Raw genomic sequence first — 20,856 nt, 5'->3', positions numbered from 1 at the left:
TATCAGTGTCTTCACAGACATACTTGAAATAGATCACAACTATTGCTTTTAGGGCTTACTTCTAAGTGACCCGTGGGAACACTGCCACATACCACCTGAAGACTTCAAGATGGAAAAATTCCTTCACAGATAACAGTTGCTTCAATTTTCAGCAAAGACTGAAATGAGACTTTTATGAGCAGCTACAATAAGACTACAGATTTCAGACTACAAAAGATGAATTTGACCTGTATGGCCTTCACCTCCAAGGGGATTGACGAGTCCAGGCACATGGGAACAAACATTTTTATTTTATAATGCAAACTGCAACATATGAATTATATTATTTACCCAAAGGAGCAGAAAAAGGTCATATACCCGTGGCAAATAAATCACACAGTCTGTGTTAAATCTAAGTCCAACACAATATTTTCATCCTAAACCATAAAGGGAAAATCCACCCTAAAACAAAATGTACATTCCTTTGATGTCGGACAGTTCATTCTTACTTTGTGAACATCATCAAGTCTCACCCAGCGCCAAGAACTACAGATCCAGGGCTCGTTTTTTTCCTCCATTGACAGCGCAAAAAGGAAACCTGACTTCATATCAAAGTCAGTGATTTTTCAAGGGATATGGGCAAATATTCAGGTGCAAACTTCTGAACATTTTGGATCAACAAGCTCAGACATACAGTCATTGCCTCTCTTGTTTCTGATTCGAGTTGTTCACAAATTTTAACTGAACTGTGTAATATCATAGGATTAATAAAGTGAATTCTTCAGAGTTTTAGCTTCATGCCTGCTTCAGGCATCCTATCAAAGAATGTCTAAGCACAAATATAGTTCAGGTGAAAAGTGAACTTCAATTAATCAGTTCAGTTATTGCTTAGATAAATAATAATTACTCTACAAGAGAAAGATAAGTTTCACATTGTTCAGATGCATGTAAAAAAAAAAAAAATCTGTTCTAAAATGTAATGTCAAATTGACTTTTTTTTGGTTGAAAAATCCCTGCGCTGTTGGTTGAAACATTTTGCCATTTTGTACATCTGCATCAAGTCTTGGAAAGTTTCAGAAAGGATTAGTTGATTGGCTTAAAAAATGAGCCACGTGACGAAAACAGTGACAGAAGTCTTTTGTAACTCTGGGAAAAAAGTAAATAGCACCATGTTCACTAAGGGCAAGCCAGAAGGTAAAGGGGGGTGAAGCCGCAGGGCACACAGAGTTCAGGTGTGCACTTAAGTGCTGCAGCTTGAAACAAAACTGCTGATCCTTCAAAGTCACTTTTTGGTCTTCATTCTCCTTTTTTGTAGTCTGGCTGTGTGCAGCTTATGCAGATATAGTCCTCTTTCTCTGCTCGCTCAGCAGACAGTCCGACACAGATTTGGTGAAACCACTGGTTGCAGCTGCCGTCACACTGGACCCAGTTTACCTGAAAAGTGGAACATTTTGTTGTTTAAATGCGTTCTTCTCTCTCATAGCACTAGCTCTTTGTGTACTTAAAGTCCAAACAAAACTATAACAAAAGACAGTCAACATTCAGATCAGGTGATGCAAATACTGCATGTATTGTGTATAATAAAATGATATAAAACTAACCTCGTCACCCTCTGGCTCCCTACACCATGGTGCAGCACACAGTGAGTAGTCCTCCTCTGAATCTGACGGAGCAGGGTCAGATACTGTGTGTGTGGGAGAACAAGTCCTCTTGGTTTCTTCACTCCTCTCTTTGCTTTTCTTGGACTTCTTCTTACGGCACTTCTTGGCGTTGTCACTGTGCTGAGAGTCGGAGCTTTCCTTCCGTCGCTTGGTCCTTTTGCTCTGTCCGTTCATTGCCTCCTTTTTGAAACCGGAGACTCCATTCTGCATTAAGACATAAACATTATAACAAATATACCAAAAAGTAGTGAATAAATAGCAAGAGTGATTGAGAACATGATCCCCAGGTAATTAACTTGAGTGTGATCATTACCTTGTTATGTTGGGGGCTCCCCCTCTGAGACTGTTGGTCCTGTTCTGTGTTGTTCCCGCAGGGGGCGCTATGTGAGGGCAAGGGGGCCAGTTTGTACAGCAGGTATCTGTACAGTTGCTCGGTCTCAGGCAGAGTGACCTGCAGCAGGAATCCCTCCACCATCAGTTCATCCAGCTCAGGACCAAGTCCTGTGACAAATATGATGGAGGTCAGAGGGTAAAATAAACAGAATGAATGCAAAGTAATGTGTAGATGCAAAGTGGGAAAAGCTTTTAACACTGACCCTGGAGTGGAACAGACTGGTGCTCTGTATAAAAAGATGAACCATTTATTTCCTGAGTCAGATGTGATGATATTCTGGGTCCAGCTCTCCCCTGAAACAATAAAGAACAATCAACTGTGTCTACAGTGCCATCCAACTAATGTCACTCATAACACAAACAAGCCCTCTGATGGCGACTTGTATCAACAAAGTAACAGTCAAGAGAGACATCTTTTCAACTATATATATATATACACACACACACACATATACTGAGTTATAACACGTGTGTCCACTGACCATCTTTGACACTTTTTCCAGCACTCCCTCTGTGCAGGCCTGCTGTACTCTGTGCTGCCATCGCACCGTCCTCTCGATGAGGAAGCGCAGGGCATCTCCTTCTGGAAGTCGAACCCGAATCCTCTGCAGTGAAGCCAGCAGGGGCAGGACCTTGTCCAGAGGGGGCTTTCTCGATCGCTGACAAAGAGGGCAAAGCCAGGCTTGGCCGTACTCGAGGTCTGAGGTCGTTTCCACACAGCCACAGTGGAAAACTTCACGACAGAGCTCACACTGCACCATGGCACCTGAAGGGGCCTTTTGGCAAACACAAACACTAAGTGCGCAACAGTTTTCAGCAGGAAGAAGCTTAGATTCATTTGAGGCCCTCAGAACCAACAAGATCTCCATTTCCCTCTGGTGGACCTCGGCGAGAGTAGTCATCTGTGAGGAGAGAAGATCAAATCTATTAAATGAAATTAAAAACAATTTTCACCCTCATTCTGCTTCCTGACCCCAGATTAGGTGATATTACCGACTACAGTAATTAGTTAGGCACACAAGTAATGATATAAAGTTTAAATTATTTATATATTAAAGTACAACAATGTTTTACCACTTGACAGCAAAACATGTGGCCGTTAGAAATTCAACAATACACAACAGCATGTCAAATTTAAATAACCACTAAAAAAGAAACTCAGTATATGCAACGTAAAGTAATTTTGGGTTAATGAAAGACTATGTTCCCTCTTCTGTAAGTTATTAGTGCAGTCTGAGATCAGTCAGTTAAGCTTGAAAAGTGTCAGTTGTTTCAGTTTTAATGAGAAAACTCAACTTCAGCTGGACTTTATGCTTTATGTTAAAAAAGTTAAAAACTTTGAGTCTTGAGCTTTTTGAGTCAAGCAAACTGAAACAAGATGAAATATGTGATAAGCAATTCTAAAAAAACCCAAAAGGTTTATAATCATGATTTGACAGTTTTGGCAGCTCTAATTATACGTTTTGTTATACCATTACAATTGCATAATCATACTTGTTGTGGAAATCATTTTAAAAGAATGAAAAAAAAAAAAAAGCAGCCACACTCACAGCAGAAGCAGAGTCCCTGCTCTCACAGAGCGCTCTCTCCACATCACATAGAGACTCCAGTTTCGTTGAAGATTTTTTGTTCATCTGTGGAGACTCTCTTGTTTTTTTAGATCGTGACTTCTGATGCCCAGTCCCTACATCACATCTTGGGCAAAGCACCTGAAAACATAGGCTCATTATCTATTGGCCCTGGCATGTAAAACAGCTTTGAAATGACTCAAATTATGTAATATCTCCGTTTACCTCGAGGAGAGAGAAAGGGGAGTTTTTCAGTAGGAATGTCTTTGCTGCGCTCTCCTTCCAGGCCTGAACATCACTGATGAGGGCCTCCAATCGACTCAGCGGCTCGAGCCTCACTGGGATGCCCTCTGCTCTGAGAACCAGCTCAGAGAGACTGTCCAGCACAGGAATACGTCCACCGAGCTGCAAGCATAGTCACACAAGATTTACAATCTACACGCCGCCACCACCATCTCTAGCCAAGTGTTTAGTGTTTAGAAGATTCTATATATAGCTTAACATATATATTTCTTAACCTGGAGTGCTTCAGCTTCATGCAGCCATTTCTTGGCCTTGGTGACAAAATCTTTCAGCTGCAGACAGTTGGGCAGATAAGCAGGGATGTTTTCTACTTCTTGTAGAGCAGCATCAAGTGTTTCTAAGCTGTGATATGGCCTGTAAAATGACATGAGCTTTATTAAGTACACCTTCTATTCACGCAGATAAATAGACAACAGAAATACATTTTTCCCACAGTTGTAGTAAAACATCAAATATTAGATCACTTTAGGTGCTTGCTATGGTAGAGTCTGATGCTTTACAATGTGTAGTCTCTGTGGAGCCATTAGTGGGTTAAGCACTGTCACAACATCATGATCCTCTTTATCCACCATGATCCAGCTCTGCAGACTTGGCACATTTCACTCTGCACTGTCTGAAGTTTAAGCTGGTTTCATGTTTTCACTTCACATCTGACACTGCTATTTAAGAAAATTGCACATATACAAAATATTAATGTATAAATTCCCACTTTCGGAAAAGAGCTTTTACGGTATGTTAAAACACAATAATCTGAGGTCCAGTACTGTAATGGTTTCAGGGTTTCAAGCTCTGGACAAGTAAGGAGTAGGTGGGGTAGAGTATATTATAGTTGATTTGGTTTTTCATGGTAATTTCATATCTTGTGCTGAAATTTTGTTGTCTGAAATTTCCCTGACACTATTGTTTCTGAAGATTCTTTCACTTAAAAAGAAGGTGACACATTTGCCCAATCTATTGTAATTTAATCTACACACTTAACACCAAGAACAAAAACTGATTGAACTATTTCCATAAAAAAACAGTATCTGACTGGAAACCTGGTAAATGTTACCAAGTAGTCTGTTTGTTTCTTCGTCCAAAGCACAGCTACGGGACTGACTAAAAAGAAAAAAAGCTATGGAAACTGAAGGAATGGAAGATGCAAACAAAACAGGTCCAGTGCAGCTCTGTGTCCTCACCTGGCCTCGATGAGGCTGAGCACCCTCTCCTCCCACTGCTCCGACACTGTCAGCAGCTCCTGCAGACGAGCCATGGCTCTCTCCACGGAGTTGTGAGGGGCCAGGCCCACGCCCTGGTCTATCAGCCTCCTCATGGTGTCCAGACAGAGGCTGTCTGGCCAGCTGCTGGCTTGCTGCACGGCCTCCAGCCAGCGAGCCTGCTCCAGTCTTTCCCTCAGCAGGGGCAGCTGTGGCAGCTCCACGTCTAGACCCAGACTTACATCCAGCAGGTCCTGCAGCTCCAGTGGGCTGGGAGACTCATCAGAGAGGAGATGTTCGCTGCGCTGCCGGAAGTCATCCACCCTGGTCAACAGGTCCTAGAGGTCATATTGAACACGCATTTGGTACCAACTTTTGAATACTTGGACAACTCTATGTTCAAAAATTCAATAATTTCACTCTCATACATCAAACATGTTTCAAGTTGAAGAAACTCTTTTCCAAATTAAAAACTTCATGATATTTAAGATTCTATTATTTAGAAAAAACCTGTACAAAAACAATCATATACATGTTAACAAGTCTGATCTAAGCTCACCGACCTTCAGTAAAGGAGCCTGTCGGATGGTACACGGCAGGTTGTCTAACTGTCGGACAAAAGACCTCAGCTCCTCCACTGTCAGTTCGTTCTGGTTTTGAGACTTTCCTCCTCCAGAACGATACCTGCAACACAGATGAAAATTGCTCAACAGACCAATAAATGACAGATATCAAAATGACTTAAATAGCAATAATAATAATAATAAAGAAAAATAAACTTAATATTGGCAATTTGAAAATAAAATCTGCATTTTGCCACCTTTATCTGGCAAGATGAATGGAAAACACTACCTGTAGATCAACCCTGTTACCTCCTATAATAATACAACCGAGTCAATAACCATAATTGAGAATAATGTCAGCTCACACCAACACAATGAAAACTGTCATTTCCAGAAAACCCAATGAGCTAGAGGTAAGAGTAAGATGATCTAAATTCATAATTCAGACCCTTAACACATCAGGAATCCGATAATATCCGATAATATAGTTACTCTGGATGGCATTACCTTGGCCTCCATTGCTACAGAAAGAAATGGGGTCATTTTTGACCAGGACACCCTCTCTACATTTAAAATTAGGCTTAAAACTTTTTATAACTATACTCTTTGATAAAGTGTATAGTTAGGGCTAGCTCAAGTGAGCCCTGAACCATCCCTTAGTTATACTGCTATAGGCCTAGATTACTCCCATGATGCACTGACCACTCTTTCTCTCTCTCCATACATATATATCATACTTCCTCATATCATGAAGTTTGTTTTTTCTCTCTTCTGTAGTTTGTGCTTCTCCTCTCTTTCTCTCTGTCTGTCCTCATTCTCCAGGTATCTCAGTCTCTAGAGCTGCAAGATCCAGATCTGCCACTACAACACTCATTATTATCATTATTAATTGGTGCTACTCTCATTGCTGATGTTATTATTGATAACACCATTACACCTAAGGGTGTTACTAAGGGTATTATTTTCATTATTACAATCAACAGTATACACAGCTGTTCCTGGTCTCTCTCCTCTCTCCTCACACATCATCTCACAATGTCTGATGTGGGTCAGAAGCAACAAGGCATATTTTCTGGATGGCTATTGATTGTGTTATGGTCTGATTTTGATTCACAGCGAAGCAACCAAACATGTCTAATCTATTTTTGTAGTACCTCGTCTGCCTCTTCCCATTGAGAAGCTGTTGTGCCATCACACCAACTTTATCTGCTTCTGAGGTCACTGTGCGTAGCTGATCCACGAGGCCGGTTTGTGGGAACGCCTTTGTTTCTGCCTGCTCCACCAGGCTGTGAAGCTCTTCCAAACCTGACCAGAAATTGGTACTTAAGTCCTCAGAAAATACATTCACAGACTGTAGGTATATATTTACGTGTGTCACTCAAATTTAAGTGGTGGGAAAAAGAGTAATAAAATGTTTTGTTCATTCTCTAAAAAACACAAAAACAGACATGTGGAGATTGTACATGTGAAATAAAGTGTCAATAGCCGTCTTAAAATACAAGTTAAAGTAATACAAGATAGTGTTGCCAACTGAGAATACTAATGTGTGTATCTCCTTAAAATCAGGAGGAGAAGGGCATATTTGGAACAAAGGTTTTGTGGTAGGACATTTTTTGCATTTTCTTCAAACCTTTTTTCTTGTTTCCTCTGTTCTCCAGGATCTCCTGAACATTACAGAGCCAGTCTTTGTACGATTCTGCACGCAGCTTCACTGATGCCATCATGGGGTACAACTCATCCAGTGTAAACTTGTAACTGCAGGAAATGACAAAGCAAGTCAGTGAATAAACTATGATGGTCGTGCCGTTTCTTCAATAGAAAGTAAAATGTAAAATGAATTTTTTTCTAAATTTTCTTTTATTTGAAATTGTAAACAAGAAGGCCGGCAGCCTTTGAGCACTTTTTTCTTTTACATTTAACAGCTGCTTTTCATGGGATTAGGCAACATCAAACTAAAATTACTACTGCAAAACCAAATTGCTTTGTTGTTTATACAGTACAACACTGCTGATTTCACAAACTCCCCCTGAGCTCAAAATTTTTCAGCTAATTTCATAAGAATTTCAGAGAACGCATGCTTTTTAGAAAATTATATCTTGTCACAAGTATCATTACTAGGATGCTTTAAATTGATTCTCTTCATCTAGTGAGATTAAAACTTAATGAAATTAATTCATGTCACTGCCTCAGAAACTGCACATTTAGTTTCCTGGCCTAATTTTGTCTCTTTGCTCTGTGATAGAAATATTTCATTGCTGACAAAAATTTAAAGCAGGTCTCATTTTTGACGAAGTGCTAAAAACACACTGGCAAAGCTGCCCATTTCTGCAAATACGATTCTCACATTATTGTTTTGTGTGATAATCAGATGCTTCATGGTAATAGTAAAAACAAAACGAATGAAACTCAGAAGTGAGTATGTTCAGTTGATGTGATTACTGAAGACTCACTGGAGTGTGAGGTTGCTATGAGGACATGAGCAGAGGTCCTGGGTGTGGTACAGACAAACCATCTTGCCGGGGCTGCAAGCACAGGTGATGCCAGACAGGTAGCAGGTGGTCCGACACTTGGAGCACTGCCGTTCCTCGTCTGGGAGCACTTCATAATCGACTTGCTGTGATTGCACCACACCCTGGGGATACAAATTCACAGTTGTTAGAGCTGCAGAGGAGACAGAGGAGCTAAATGTGACAGCTGTGCAGACAAAGAAGTCTCCTAACCTAAATCCTTTGATCTATAATGATAAATACCTTTCAAGTTTTAAGTTTTCTCTAATCTATCCTTGATGACACATCATTAAAGGTATACCAGCTTTGCTATAACTCCCACAGGAGCTTATATAACAAACTGATGAATTAATGAGATTCAGACATTATATTCCACCCCTTTACTCTCATTTTCAACATGTTATGTGCTCTAAATACAGAAACTACATGCTGCCATCATTTTAACTCTTATACTAGAAAAAAAAATTCCTTCAGACAAGAACTGCTCACCATTTTGTTAATCTTCTCTCTTAGTTTCTCTTCTTCTTGGACCATGATGGTCATCTCCTTCTGCACTGCTGAGGCCAGGTCAACATCCATCGTGTCTGCTTTACAGGCCATGTTACAAACCATCTCGTCATGAGAGAAGACACAGTACCTGCTCAGCTGCCGATAATGATCGACACATTTGCGGCCAATGGGCATCTGCCAGAAAACAGTGATAGTGATGTAAGTCACTAATGCAGCAGGAAAAAAAACATAAAAATCATAATTATTATTGTTATGATTACTCAACAAATCCCTGTTCCTGGAAGTGGAACCCCCATTCAGGTCCTCAGTTTTTTGTACTGTATGTGCTGTATGTCGTTTTCGCCACTTTTATTTTCTTTATATTATTATTAGCAAATTTTGACATTAAAGAAGAACATTTTCCTTTTAAACTCTAAGCAAGCAAGTTTTCCCTGACTTCTGGACACAACATTAACTGGGGGATGGTGCAGAGCTACTACATTTGAGCAAAGATAATTATTTAAAAAAAAGAACAAGGCTGGTGCTGTGCAAACAGATGGATGAACTAATTTCTTACCCAGTCCATTGTGCAGAAGTTGACAGCTTCAGCAAAGTTGAAACCCTGGTTGAACCCACTGTGATAAGCTCTGGGAAAAGTGATGACAAACTCTCCTGCACACTGGTTGGTGCGATAGATCTAGTTAAGAGTAAGAAAGGACAGAAAAATTACAAGTTGTACATATTTAACAGTCCCTGTTTTTTAAACTTTTCATTATGTACTTTGACAAGATGACATATGTTGTCTTGTCTTGCTGATAGTTGAGGTATAGATCACCAGTATATCAGTAACAAAGCACAGAATGTCATTCATATTCATTTTTTCTGTGCAAAAGTGATTTGTGATATCATATGTGAGGATTTTTCATCCCACTTAGTGGATAAAGATCAAACTTTGTTTCAGACATTTGAATGCGATGGCTGATGAATGAGTGTAAGAGTGAGCTTGTTACCGGGACGCCGTTGTTCATCAGCGTATTGGGATTCATGATGGTGACCAGCTGGTGAAGGAGGTCTGGCTGGGACTCAAACAGCTCGGGGGCCAGTTTCTTCATGACAGACTCGAGGTGCTCAGCAGCATAACCAGGAGCCCCGTACCACGTCTTTGGCTCCCCCCTACACATATGGTAATCTTAGTGAAAAAAACATTCGTATCTCCACACAAATGATACATTACTGCCATTACTGTACTGGACAGGACTGGTATGGTAATACTGTAATTTTTAAAGAATTATAGATTTGCCAAAACCATGACCAGTGTGAATGTTTAATTTTGTTTCACACATTTCAGAAATATATCATATTTTCTGACCAACAGTGGTGAAAATACCAGTGTGTTTGTAGTGTAGGAAAGCAAACGTTAAAATCACCATTACAGATACTTAGAGTTTGGTGAATGCATTTTACCAGTGTAGATAGTTTATGGAGTAGCTCCAGTGGTCCTCAATATGCCAGCAGAAGGAGGAGAAGCACATGCCCACATAGAGCCAGGGTAACTTCATCCCACAGATGTCAGCTGTAACGTGAGTCAGCACCGAGGCATCCAGCACCGGCATGTTGTTCAGGTTCCAACCGCTGCTCAGGTAATGCTGCAGGTCAGAGACAGGTCTCAACACTCCACTGAACTTCTCACTCAAATATATCCCTGTAAACTGAAAACTCATCACATCTGTAAACAAAAACATAATGTCAGCGTTGTTCATGTCTCTCAGTTCCTAGCCTACACCTCCCACCAACCCTGCTTAAGAAATAATGAAAGATATTTGACAAAAGTTAACATCCTTTGGAGAATTTGCTTTGATAATCAATATTAATTAGGTATTCATAGTGGGCATGTTTTTAGACATCATTACCACTATATTTATTCATAAGGTTTTAGAGAGGGAAAAGTTATTTATAAAATGAAATATTTTAATTTCCGGTAACATTAATTAGATTATGACTCCAAATCATGGTAAAAAATATGTATTTTGTAGCCAAGTATAACATCATCGCCATAACAACAGACAGTTTGTACCTTGTCCTCAGGAGAGACTTCAAAATGGCTGTTCATCACAGGGAAACCACTCCCAAACTCCTTGGAGGCAATGTCTGCTCCGTACTCCACAGTAACATCCTCCTCGATGGTGCTGACCAGACGCCAGAACTCCTTCTCCACAAGCTCTGTGGGAACCATCTGAAAAACACACAAAAAGCACAAATCTAGTAACCAAACATATGGGCTATATAAAAGGTGATGCGTTTCTCCAGTCACTGCTACACCTATCAGAATTTGAGCTTGAATTGTTTAGACCAGTATAAAGAACAACAGCAAGAATTCAGCTGGATAAAATTTTCTGTCTATAGCCCCTTTAACGCAGCCTATTCAAGGCGGGAATGTGGCACTTTTATTCCGCCTCGCCGCTCTGTATAAAATATACGAACACGGAATGGTTGGGCATTGTTGTTGTGGCAATAAGCCGGCAGCGGAGGTAGTCACAGAGCTGGATCAACGCCCGTGTAAAAGGGAGAGCCGGCATGGCAAGAGAGACGCCGACGCTGGGCTCCCCCCGCCTCCCCCCGCCTCCCCAAAGCATTAGATAAGACAAACAGGACTTTCTCTGGAAGTGTGTTATCAAAGCATTCCTTTGTTCCAGACCAAAGTCATAAAACCAAATAACGGAGTCCAGAGAGTTTCCCTTTAAAATCTGCCAAAATCTGCCTCTAGTCTCAGAAGACCTTTTTGTTCGATAAAAATAGAACAATTTCATGCACTGGAATATTTTGTTTATATTGATATTACTAGAGTTGCGTGCAAATGGTAGAAATAACTAGTCATAAAACTTTCATTTCCACTGTGTAAGACGTGTCATGTTTGGGGTCAAATATTAGCATAATAATCCCTCAACATTTAACCATCCACAGCAGTCTATGCAGTGGGGCCGATTAACCATCGCCAACGCTACCTCAACTACTGGCTGTGTTTACCCTACACTGGCGTTAAAAGTGGCTCCCATTGAAGAGTCAGGTCATAGTGGCCAACTGAGAGCTTCAAAGGACTATTATGGGAAGATAGGCCTGTGGGAGACGGTCTATGGACGTCACCCTTCACAGCACACTGTCATAAAGATACTGTCCACGCAACCTAGTCATGTGGCTTTCCAAGGTCTTACTGGATATGATGTAATTCTCACCTCTGTAGGTCAGGTCATTAAATCTAATGTTGTTGTGTATTTTCTTTTACTCAATCTATTTGATTTACATGTTTTTAGCTGATCCAGTCAATCATTTCCTTGCGGTCATTTAAATCATCATCTTTTCTCACCATTGTAATTATACACTATATATATATATATATATATATATATATATATATATATATATATATATATATATATATATAATGTGTGTGTGTCTTTTAATATAGGAGACCCCTTAAATTTCCATGAACAAGTAGAGCAACTTTCCTCCATATTTTTCACACACATAGAAGCCATTTAAAGATTACAACCCATCATACTTAAACCAGTGACTGAAATTAAGTGTAATTACCAACAAAACAAAAACTAAGTGGAATGGAAACCATATCAATGAACAAGCGATCTGAACTCACATGAACTGGCATGTTGAAATAATCAGACTTGAAGGAGTCGGCCATGTCTCCAAAAGCTTGGAGGGTGTAGCTCCTGCCCGCCTGCTCAAAGCCAAAAGCGACAGGAGGTTTGCCACATTCCTGCGAGAATAAAGATGGGATATGAAGTTAAAAACAAACCACTCTGTACTATATCTGTGGATATCAGACAGGAGATTATTCTCTTGTTCCCAATTATACACTTCTCTGTTAGGATTTAGCCCCCCAGAGGTGGAGGGCTTGCAGCTCACCTGAGCCAGGCACTTGGGGCACCTCCAGTCGCCTTTGGGAACATCATGGAGGGGAGGGATCAGACAGAAGATGTGATAGCTGTCATCACAGCCGTCACACAACAGCAGGCGGTCCTCAGCGCTCCCACTGCCACACACCAGACACATGTACTGGTCCACCTGAGTACACAGAACAATTGTGAGCACTGTCTTTGTTCCGTGATGTGCAATTATCTTCTTTCACATGCATCCAATAAGGATAAACGTTGTTTTATTTGTACAGTACGGGAATTATAATGATATAAACCATAATTTCAATACAATAGAAAATAACTTACTTTATTCTGAGGAGGTTTGTTTATCTTATTTAATAGAAGTTCTTCATATTCTGTTGGATCCTCATGTTCAATGGGCTCCTTTTTCACCTCGGTGACGGCCATTCTCACTGAAAGACATGGATGACGGTTCATTGGAAGCTGTAAGAATCTCGAATAATGTAGCTCAATTTAACCAACACATCCCATTGTCTTTATAAACCAATTAGCACGGTCTTTGTTCTTACCAGGCTCTGGTTTGGCAACAAATGTTCCCATCCTCCTCCTGAGATTGGGACGATTCTCACAAACTTCCCCAGGTTCGGTTTTAACACAACCTCTCTGTCAGAATCACAGTGAGAGTCAGAGAGAAACAGAGAGACAAGAGTTGCACAGTCTACTGGGTCGCCAGTAAGACATCGGCTGCATAGAGTTTTACACCAGGGAACTAATGGCTTGACCATGTACATGCAAAAAAGGCCACAGGTGCAGTTTGAATTGAAGTCGGCTGGGCCTCTGTCATGTTAGACACAAAATGTAAATACACCTTACTGTAAAGCTGAGAGCATCACAAGACATTTCTGCCTAAGTGTATGTTGAATGTGCATCAAAGCCGTAAAGGTATGAATGCTATACAATCACATATGATTGAAGTGGTAGCATGAGAGAAAAGTGAGAAGCAAAGATCAGACTCACTTCAGATCTCATTCGTTTTGCTCGGCGAGCAATACTGCAGGTTTCCTGGGGCTGCACAGACTGGCGCTGCGGCAGGTCATGAGGAGTGTACTCCTTATCTTTAGTGTCATTGGTCAAGGTGGCCTTCTGCAAAAAGAAGTTGGAAAACCTTCCGTCATTAAACAACGAACTAGTCTAGTTAAGAGCTAAGTGAGATAAAAAAAAATAGCCACATTTTTTCCCCTGAATTTAAGCCAAATGAACCAATCCGACACACTCAAACAATAGAGACCAGACAAAACAAAAACTGTCGGTGTTAGCACATGCTTTAAAGAAAGAAAACAATCTAATACCTGAAATGAGGATTTAAATGTTTTGTTTTTTTTTCCCAAGATCTTGCCCCTCAAAAAGATGACAGCTTGGGCCACGTCATAGATACTAGTACAACATGTTTGTAATCCAATACAAGATTCATCTACTAGAGAGTACCTTGTAATAGTACATTTGTGGTGATTGTCTGGAGACGTTGATTTGACTGTATTGTGATTTTTGCTTGTAAGTGTTTTACTGATTGTACAATGATGTAGTTGTTGTATCCATCGCCTTAAGATAGTGGCCATAACAGTCCAAAGTAAAAAACCTCACTGTCTTTGATAACTGTTTCACCTCTTTATCAGCACTGCAAGCAAATATGGCTGCGAGGCCTCAGTAAGAAACCAAACTGTTCAATACCTGGCAAAGTTTCATTGTTGTTTCTATGATATTCTTAGGAACCAAACTAAGACTAGATCCACATTCATTCCATTAAAACTACACAATAGTCAACTATATTAATCCTGTGTGTACTCAGCTTTTGGAGAAAGTCTGGACTAGAAAGTTTATAATTATAAATATGTTAAAAAGACGCTGTAATGGACTGTTAATTCTTCCAATAAACATCCACTGCAACTGTGAACAATGAGTCTAGCTACTGCTGCGCTACTGAAAAAAGAAAGAAGAGATGTGACGTACGGGCAGATTGGCTCCAGTCTGGAACAGGTTATATGGGTAGAGGATCCTCTCATAGTGTGCCCGCAGATGAGAGCCAATAGCCTTGCCTGGAGCAAAGCCCATCTTGACAGATATCTTAGTCCAGCGTCGGTCTCTGCAGACTGCATCAAAACCTCCCTCATCATTCACCAGCTTTGAAGAGAGAGAAACCATGAGTTCAGTATTTCAGAAGGTGTGTTCCCATTTAAGTAGAAATGGTCTCAAATTGATCTCTCTAGAATTGGTCCCAGTAGAAATTGGTCATGAGTAAATAAACGCACAAACATATAATTTAATTGTAAACTGGTTATCGTCCTCTTCATACAATCCTAATTATAAAACTAGAATTTGCACATACTTTATTCAGCTGGTAAAGATCCAAAATCTTTCTTTCCACATGAGGAATTTTCAGAGTGCATCCTTGCAGCTCCCAGAATTTTGCTATTTGATCCAGGAAGTTGAGCTTAACTCTGGTCTGAGCCTAAAAACAGGATGACACAAAGGTTAGTTAGTTGTGTAATAAACATTTCACTGTTCAAGGTGCCTGCAGTTATAAAGAAATGGAAAAGGCAAATTACCTGTAATTAATTGACAGGATTTTTAACTAACTGAATACAGCATTTACACTTACTACATTTTAGGTATCTTAAATATATATAATATATAACATATTATATGAATGTACCTCCAATTCATTAAGCCTTTGTATTCGTGGCATGAATTTCAGTCTGTCGACATCACAGGCAAATGGTGGCTGCCATTCCTGAGAGAATTAAGAAAAAACATTTATTAAGCAAAATGAGACAATATCTCTGATGGTCACATTGAAACAGAAGCCTCTGAAAACAAATTAAGTTGACAGATTTGTAAGATTTCTTCAAGTGAAAGATGCATAATTTTAGTCAAACCACTCAAAATAAGCCTGAAGCCGCAATTATACATTTTCATCTTAAGCACAAAAAAAGACTAAATATCCTTGGGACTGTAGGTTTTAGCAAATGTTACTCAATCAGCAGGAATACATTGTGTTTTTTATTTAAGACTGTTTTCAGTTGCAGGTTTGGTGCATTAATGAGTCTGTATATGTGCAGGGGGGCTGTCTATGTGACCTTAAAAGTAGCACAATTTATATCTTAATACAGATACAGCAAATACAGCATATTTTATGAAATAAAGACCCTTTGACTGTTGCTACTTACCACTTAAGCGTGATTTTTAAACACTTCCCCATCTGATCCTCTAAACTGACCAGGTTCAAGTCAACAGGTAATAAAAATCTAAAACTCTTTACTATTTACACACCCAGTCTCATGTATCAAATAAACTGCAGTTCTTCAGGTAAACCCAAAGCCTGTTTTTAGAGGCAAGCCTACAGGAAGTCACTGTGTGTGTGTGTGTGTGTGTGCAAACATGCAAACATGCTGAAAGCAATTTTTTGCGTTGAGCAATATGGCTGGTCAATAGTAATAATCTGTTCATTACATGTTGATTTTTTGGTGACATCAACAAATATACACATACATTAATACACACACATACATTACACATTATAAATGTTTTGTATGTACAAAACGACATGGTAAATAAGCAGACTTTCATTAGTTGCATTCAGCAACATGGTGATGTTAAAATCAAATATGACAATTTGAAAATGTCTTGTCAGAACCTTTGAATGAAATTGGCTGATTATCAAATGATAACAGGAGAATCCTCAATATGTGATTCAACAACACACAAGAACATGGAATAACTGCCTGTCCATATTCCATGGAGTTAACTACAGCAATTTAACCACACCAATTTTTCACATTTTTGTTATGTTGCAGCCTTATGCTAAAATAATTTAAAAAAAAATGTCCCTCATCAATCTGCACCCCATAATGACGAATGACATCTTTGTCATTATGGGGTATTGGGTGTAGATTAATGATTCTTTATTTTAGCAGGCTGTAACATAAAAATGTGACAAAACTGAAGGGGTCTGAACACTTTCTGAATGCACTGCGTTAATGCACTTGCACATTGTATTAAAACAAACCTACTCTTGCTAGACCACACAACTTCCTGCAAGACTAGAAGACTAGAGTGATGGCTCAATAATCAGCAGGATCATCTCAGTTTTATACAAATGAGAGAAAAATAAAATAATAAACAACACTGCTTTTGGTGCGCTCTGGTCTTAACTCTGTGTTTTGGCTTTTAGACAAAAAATAAATGAATAAATAAATAACAACACTGACCACATTATGAATACTAATCTAAATCAGATGACATCATTAATATGTGGAATAACTTGTTATTGCATTTGTAACATAACAAAATGGACCTGTCAACCCTGAAATATGGTCTTAGTTTTGCTCTTAAAACACCATGTCAACATCTTTGAACCAAACTACCGCTGAAACTACAAAACTACACTTACAAGATATGTAAACTGATCATGTGACTTGACTCAGTTGGGCCCAGAATTTAGGCTACGGTTCAGGATCTAATTCAGATTTTAATTATCACAATATCTCTTAAATAGTACAGAAACAAACAGTTCCTTTGTGAAAATAATCAGCATTCTCTTTAAAAATGACCACCTGTCACGTGGCATTAGCAGTATAAAATGTAAAATGTTGCACACAACATCTACTGGGTCTGGACAGGCTCTTTTTCTTCCTGGGTTGAAACTGCTAGTCAGAATAGGGACAACAATAGCTGCATTAACGCCACCTTATCATGTGTAGACAAAGCTGGATTAGACCCACAAATGTGCGGGCACAAAAGGAAAACAATTGTTTTGAAACATATGGAACTGCACTGGGTTTTCTGACCATACATCAAGCACAAGTCTGACCACACCAGTTAAGATTTCAAGCACAGTTTTGGTCCTAACATGACTAGTTTTCCCTCTAGTACAAAATTACAAACACAAGTGGTGAGAAGTTAACCGTAAACAGTCATAACATAATCGCGGAGAATCATTTACGTATGCGCTACTAACATCTAGAGTCAAAATCTAACTCATGTTAAACCCTGAAGGAAATACTGACCACATACTGTGCACCCAGAAATCACTGATCAAAAACAGGTTGTGATGCAATGTCTTCTTCCTTTTCTAAAACACTTGCTCTTCATGATTGCTTTACACGACAGAAAAAGGTAGAGAAAACGGAAACAAAGAAAAGGAGATCTCTGGCCAGATCCTATCTTAAAAACACAGGATGTTACATGTACACAATGTTTGCCTTCACCATACAAGCCTCCAGGATGTCCAACGCCATTGTGCCTTTCCACCCTCAAGAGCTCAGATTCACACTGCTAAAGGTTTTAAGATTGTTTATTGGTTTGTTTGGCTCACACACCACACTGGAGCCATACTTTGGTCTGAATGTTCAGTAGAAACTGATGGTGCATGACACAGGACTGACAGATAATGATTGAAAATTAGACATTGTTCCTCTTTTGTATTAATTTTACATATATAAACAAACCAGAACACGCTAAATGAACAGGTATTGAATTTGTACTTTTTATTTGTTGACCTGCTGCTTCTTAACCATATGGTACGTAATTAAAAGAATTACCCTGCATTTTAAAACCTGCCAATGTGGTCATAAAGATGCCAGTAAATTTCAATGACTTGCGGCGATACCCTGAATCTGGTCAGGCAAAAGTGTCATAGGCCACAACTTTGCCTCACAATATATTTCTAAATGATGAGATCAACAACAGGTCTCTTTATAAAGATATGCACTGTAGACTACAATGCAGTTAAGCACAGAATAGAAGAGGGGACACTTCTTTGACGATAATATACGTCATGAAAAACCTAGACAAGCTGCATCCACAATCTTTGCTCAGACCTTTTGCCATTGCCTTCTTTTGTTTACATCAGCAGTGCATTTTCAGCCACAACACCAGCAAACACTTAAAGCAGTCTCTCTCCCACCCTTTTTTGATAACAATCTAGTCCCTCTTACTCCTAAACCGTGCAAAATGGGCTTTTGCAGTTTACTAATTTCTACTACAGATGAGTCTCGTGTTATCTGACGGCATACAGATCAAAGAAAACTATTCCCATCCAGGACCTTAATGTTTTCAAACTGACAAAGGGGATATCTGACATAAATCATGTTAGTCACCAGTCATGGTAATATAATTTATCTAAGCAGAATTCGCCTTTTATCTAATTTGCGTGGAAGCTTGGACACACCCTTGAATGCCCTGCTCTCCTACAATGTATCAGAAATAAGGCCAATGTAAGATAATTCAAAATTCTGTGTATTTGAAGGAAGATTCATGATTACTACATCTTCTTTATATGCTGAAAATGTAATATTTGACTCCTGTGACGTTAGGGAGGTGTGGATTGGGGCATTGTAATCCTCCAATTAGAAAAAGAAAATGTTTTAAAGACAGCCAATCGTCCGAGAGTTGTTTTCGTAATAACGATATAATATTACCCCGCAAGCCTGAAATACTTATCTAAATAACTGACGACGTAAACAACCAGGAATAAAAGCACTCAAGTAGGTTTTACATGTAAAAAAAAATGACAAAACTAAAGCAGAAACAGAGTCCGTTAGGCTCCGTGTTTAGCGACCCCATCTCTCCATAAACAGTTGGTCACCAAGCACGTAGGTAACGTTAGCCAGCGTTAATGTCAGACAACTGCAGCTTTAAACAGGCCTAATTAACGTTGGCTATGTTACCTCACACTAGCTAAACCCGTCAAATCCTGTTGGGAAAGTTGTGCTTTACATTTAACGAACTGTATAAAAAGAAGTGGCTAAAAGACTAGTTTAAATGTTGTCGGGTTGTTTCCGTGCGCTGACTCCAGGAAGCATTTCATTCTGCGCTAACGTAAACAATTTCTGTTATATTTGCATACAGGCAAAACTTTGGCATTTGAATTATTTTTAGAGATCATACCCCTAAAGCTGACTGATAAACTAAACACATGTCTGAGTGTTTGAAGGTTAAAAACTTGTCCAGGACATAGTATTTCCTCCTGAATGGCTATGTCTGAGAGCTTCTCTATGGCTGTTGCAAACACAACACACTCCGGGCTCAGGCTAGCTGACAATTCAACTCGGAGCCGCAATCCGCCATGTTGAAACCTGTCTAAAAACACAACTTTGCCTGCTAAATTAACAACAGCAGCAGAGATACACACACCGCACAAAACAAAAGCTCGAAATACTGTAAAAATGAGGAAACACTCACCGGCGGCGGGCGGACCTTACAGATGCCAGTTTTCTCTGCAATGGGTCGTATTTTGTTGATGTACGCAAAAGGGTCGGCGAATTCCTCCCAGCTGGGCTCAAAAACAGGGCACTCCGGAGGAGGAATGAACTCATTCAGCTGAGGTTGACTCATCGTTGCATCTTCGTTATGCCTGTAGCTGGATATATTTGTTTTTTCCTCACGCAGAAATCGCTCGCTGAGGATTTCTGTCTCTCAGTTCATGTCCATTCACCACTCATTGAACTCAAAGACGAATTATCTAGTTGGAGACGAGCGGTTGACAGTCACAGGCCGTACCCCTCCGCCTCAAAAAGTAGACACCCACAAATTATTTAGATTCACAGTTTGTTTTAAACATTGTCGCAGCGTGGCCGCGTCAGATGCAACATGCTCACTTTGAGTATTTATTTCACACGCAAATACTGAGTGTGTGTAACTAATATTTTACCAAACAGATACAGCTCCAGTGTTGCGTGTTCAAATCTGTTTGAAGCAGTTAAGTGCCCGTAGGACTGTGATAGAGTAGAGTAAAACGTCTTGAACGTCATTTTGATCTACTTTGATCATCATTTATCATAGGAAATAAACTACGATGAATTTCGCTCTCACACAGGTAACACTTATGAGAACAATACTCTTTAGTTAGGGATTATGTATATCTTATTGGTTCCGTGGTTTCCTCACAGATGATCGCTTCTCTGTTGGGTGAGTTTGATTTGGGTCACACTTTGCACGCTGGTGCACTGAGCTAACTCGGTTTACAAATGGTAGGATGCGTTTGATTGGCTCTTCCCTACCCCGCCCGGCTGTCCCGAAAGAATAGACGCGTCAGACGGCACGTCGGGCTTTCTAATCGAAGACACCCACTAGATCTCTACGCGCTGACCGGCACTTCGTTTTTAAATGGTCTAGTGGAGCTCGTTGATTGGTAGAGACTACAGTCATATGGTGATAGTTGGGCTGTTTATGTTTTCATAATGAACATTTTAATTAAGTCATTTATACTGTACCAACCCCTGAACGCATCTAACACAAAGTATATCATAC

The 20,856-nt window shown here is 39.7% G+C and overlaps 1 protein-coding gene across 1 annotated transcript; it reads right to left on the bottom strand.

The window, feature by feature from the left end:
* Positions 1-271: 271 nt before the first annotated feature.
* kdm5ba (lysine demethylase 5Ba) lies at positions 272-20,080 on the bottom strand. The gene is made up of 27 exons (XM_023423608.2): positions 19,789-20,080; positions 15,260-15,337; positions 14,933-15,055; positions 14,557-14,727; positions 13,567-13,692; positions 13,119-13,212; positions 12,895-13,001; positions 12,578-12,736; positions 12,309-12,428; positions 10,734-10,892; positions 10,124-10,305; positions 9,670-9,832; positions 9,237-9,356; positions 8,660-8,854; positions 8,114-8,295; positions 7,294-7,418; positions 6,818-6,968; positions 5,664-5,784; positions 5,083-5,438; positions 4,120-4,258; positions 3,827-4,006; positions 3,584-3,742; positions 2,516-2,935; positions 2,237-2,327; positions 1,954-2,141; positions 1,581-1,844; positions 272-1,413 (listed from the first exon to the last, which is right to left on the bottom strand). Exons 1-27 carry the CDS (start codon positions 19,939-19,941, stop codon positions 1,276-1,278), a joined length of 4,464 nt encoding a protein of 1,487 aa, XP_023279376.1. The 5' UTR covers positions 19,942-20,080; the 3' UTR covers positions 272-1,275.
* Between the last annotated feature and the right edge of the window lie 776 nt (positions 20,081-20,856).

Source organism: Seriola lalandi, unplaced genomic scaffold (genome assembly GCF_002814215.2).
Source record: "Seriola lalandi dorsalis isolate HSWRI2012SDOR001 ecotype SW California unplaced genomic scaffold, Sedor1 jcf7180002054692, whole genome shotgun sequence".
In the NCBI taxonomy this organism is placed as follows: domain Eukaryota; kingdom Metazoa; phylum Chordata; class Actinopteri; order Carangiformes; family Carangidae; genus Seriola; species Seriola lalandi.
This window is presented reverse-complemented; position numbering and strand designations above follow the sequence as displayed.

What these genes read in the sequence shown, in the direction of transcription:
- kdm5ba (XM_023423608.2), bottom strand. Translation starts at nt 19,941, where the DNA reads ATGAGTCAACCTCAGCTGAATGAGTTCATTCCTCCTCCGGAGTGCCCT. An exon ending in AGACTGGAGCCAATCTGCCC is followed by an intron (nt 13,693 to 14,556) that starts GTACGTCACATC and finishes TTCTTTTTGCAG; the next exon opens with AAGGCCACCTTGACCAATGA. An exon ending in GCCCCAAGTGCCTGGCTCAG is followed by an intron (nt 12,429 to 12,577) that starts GTGAGCTGCAAG and finishes TTATTCTCGCAG; the next exon opens with GAATGTGGCAAACCTCCTGT.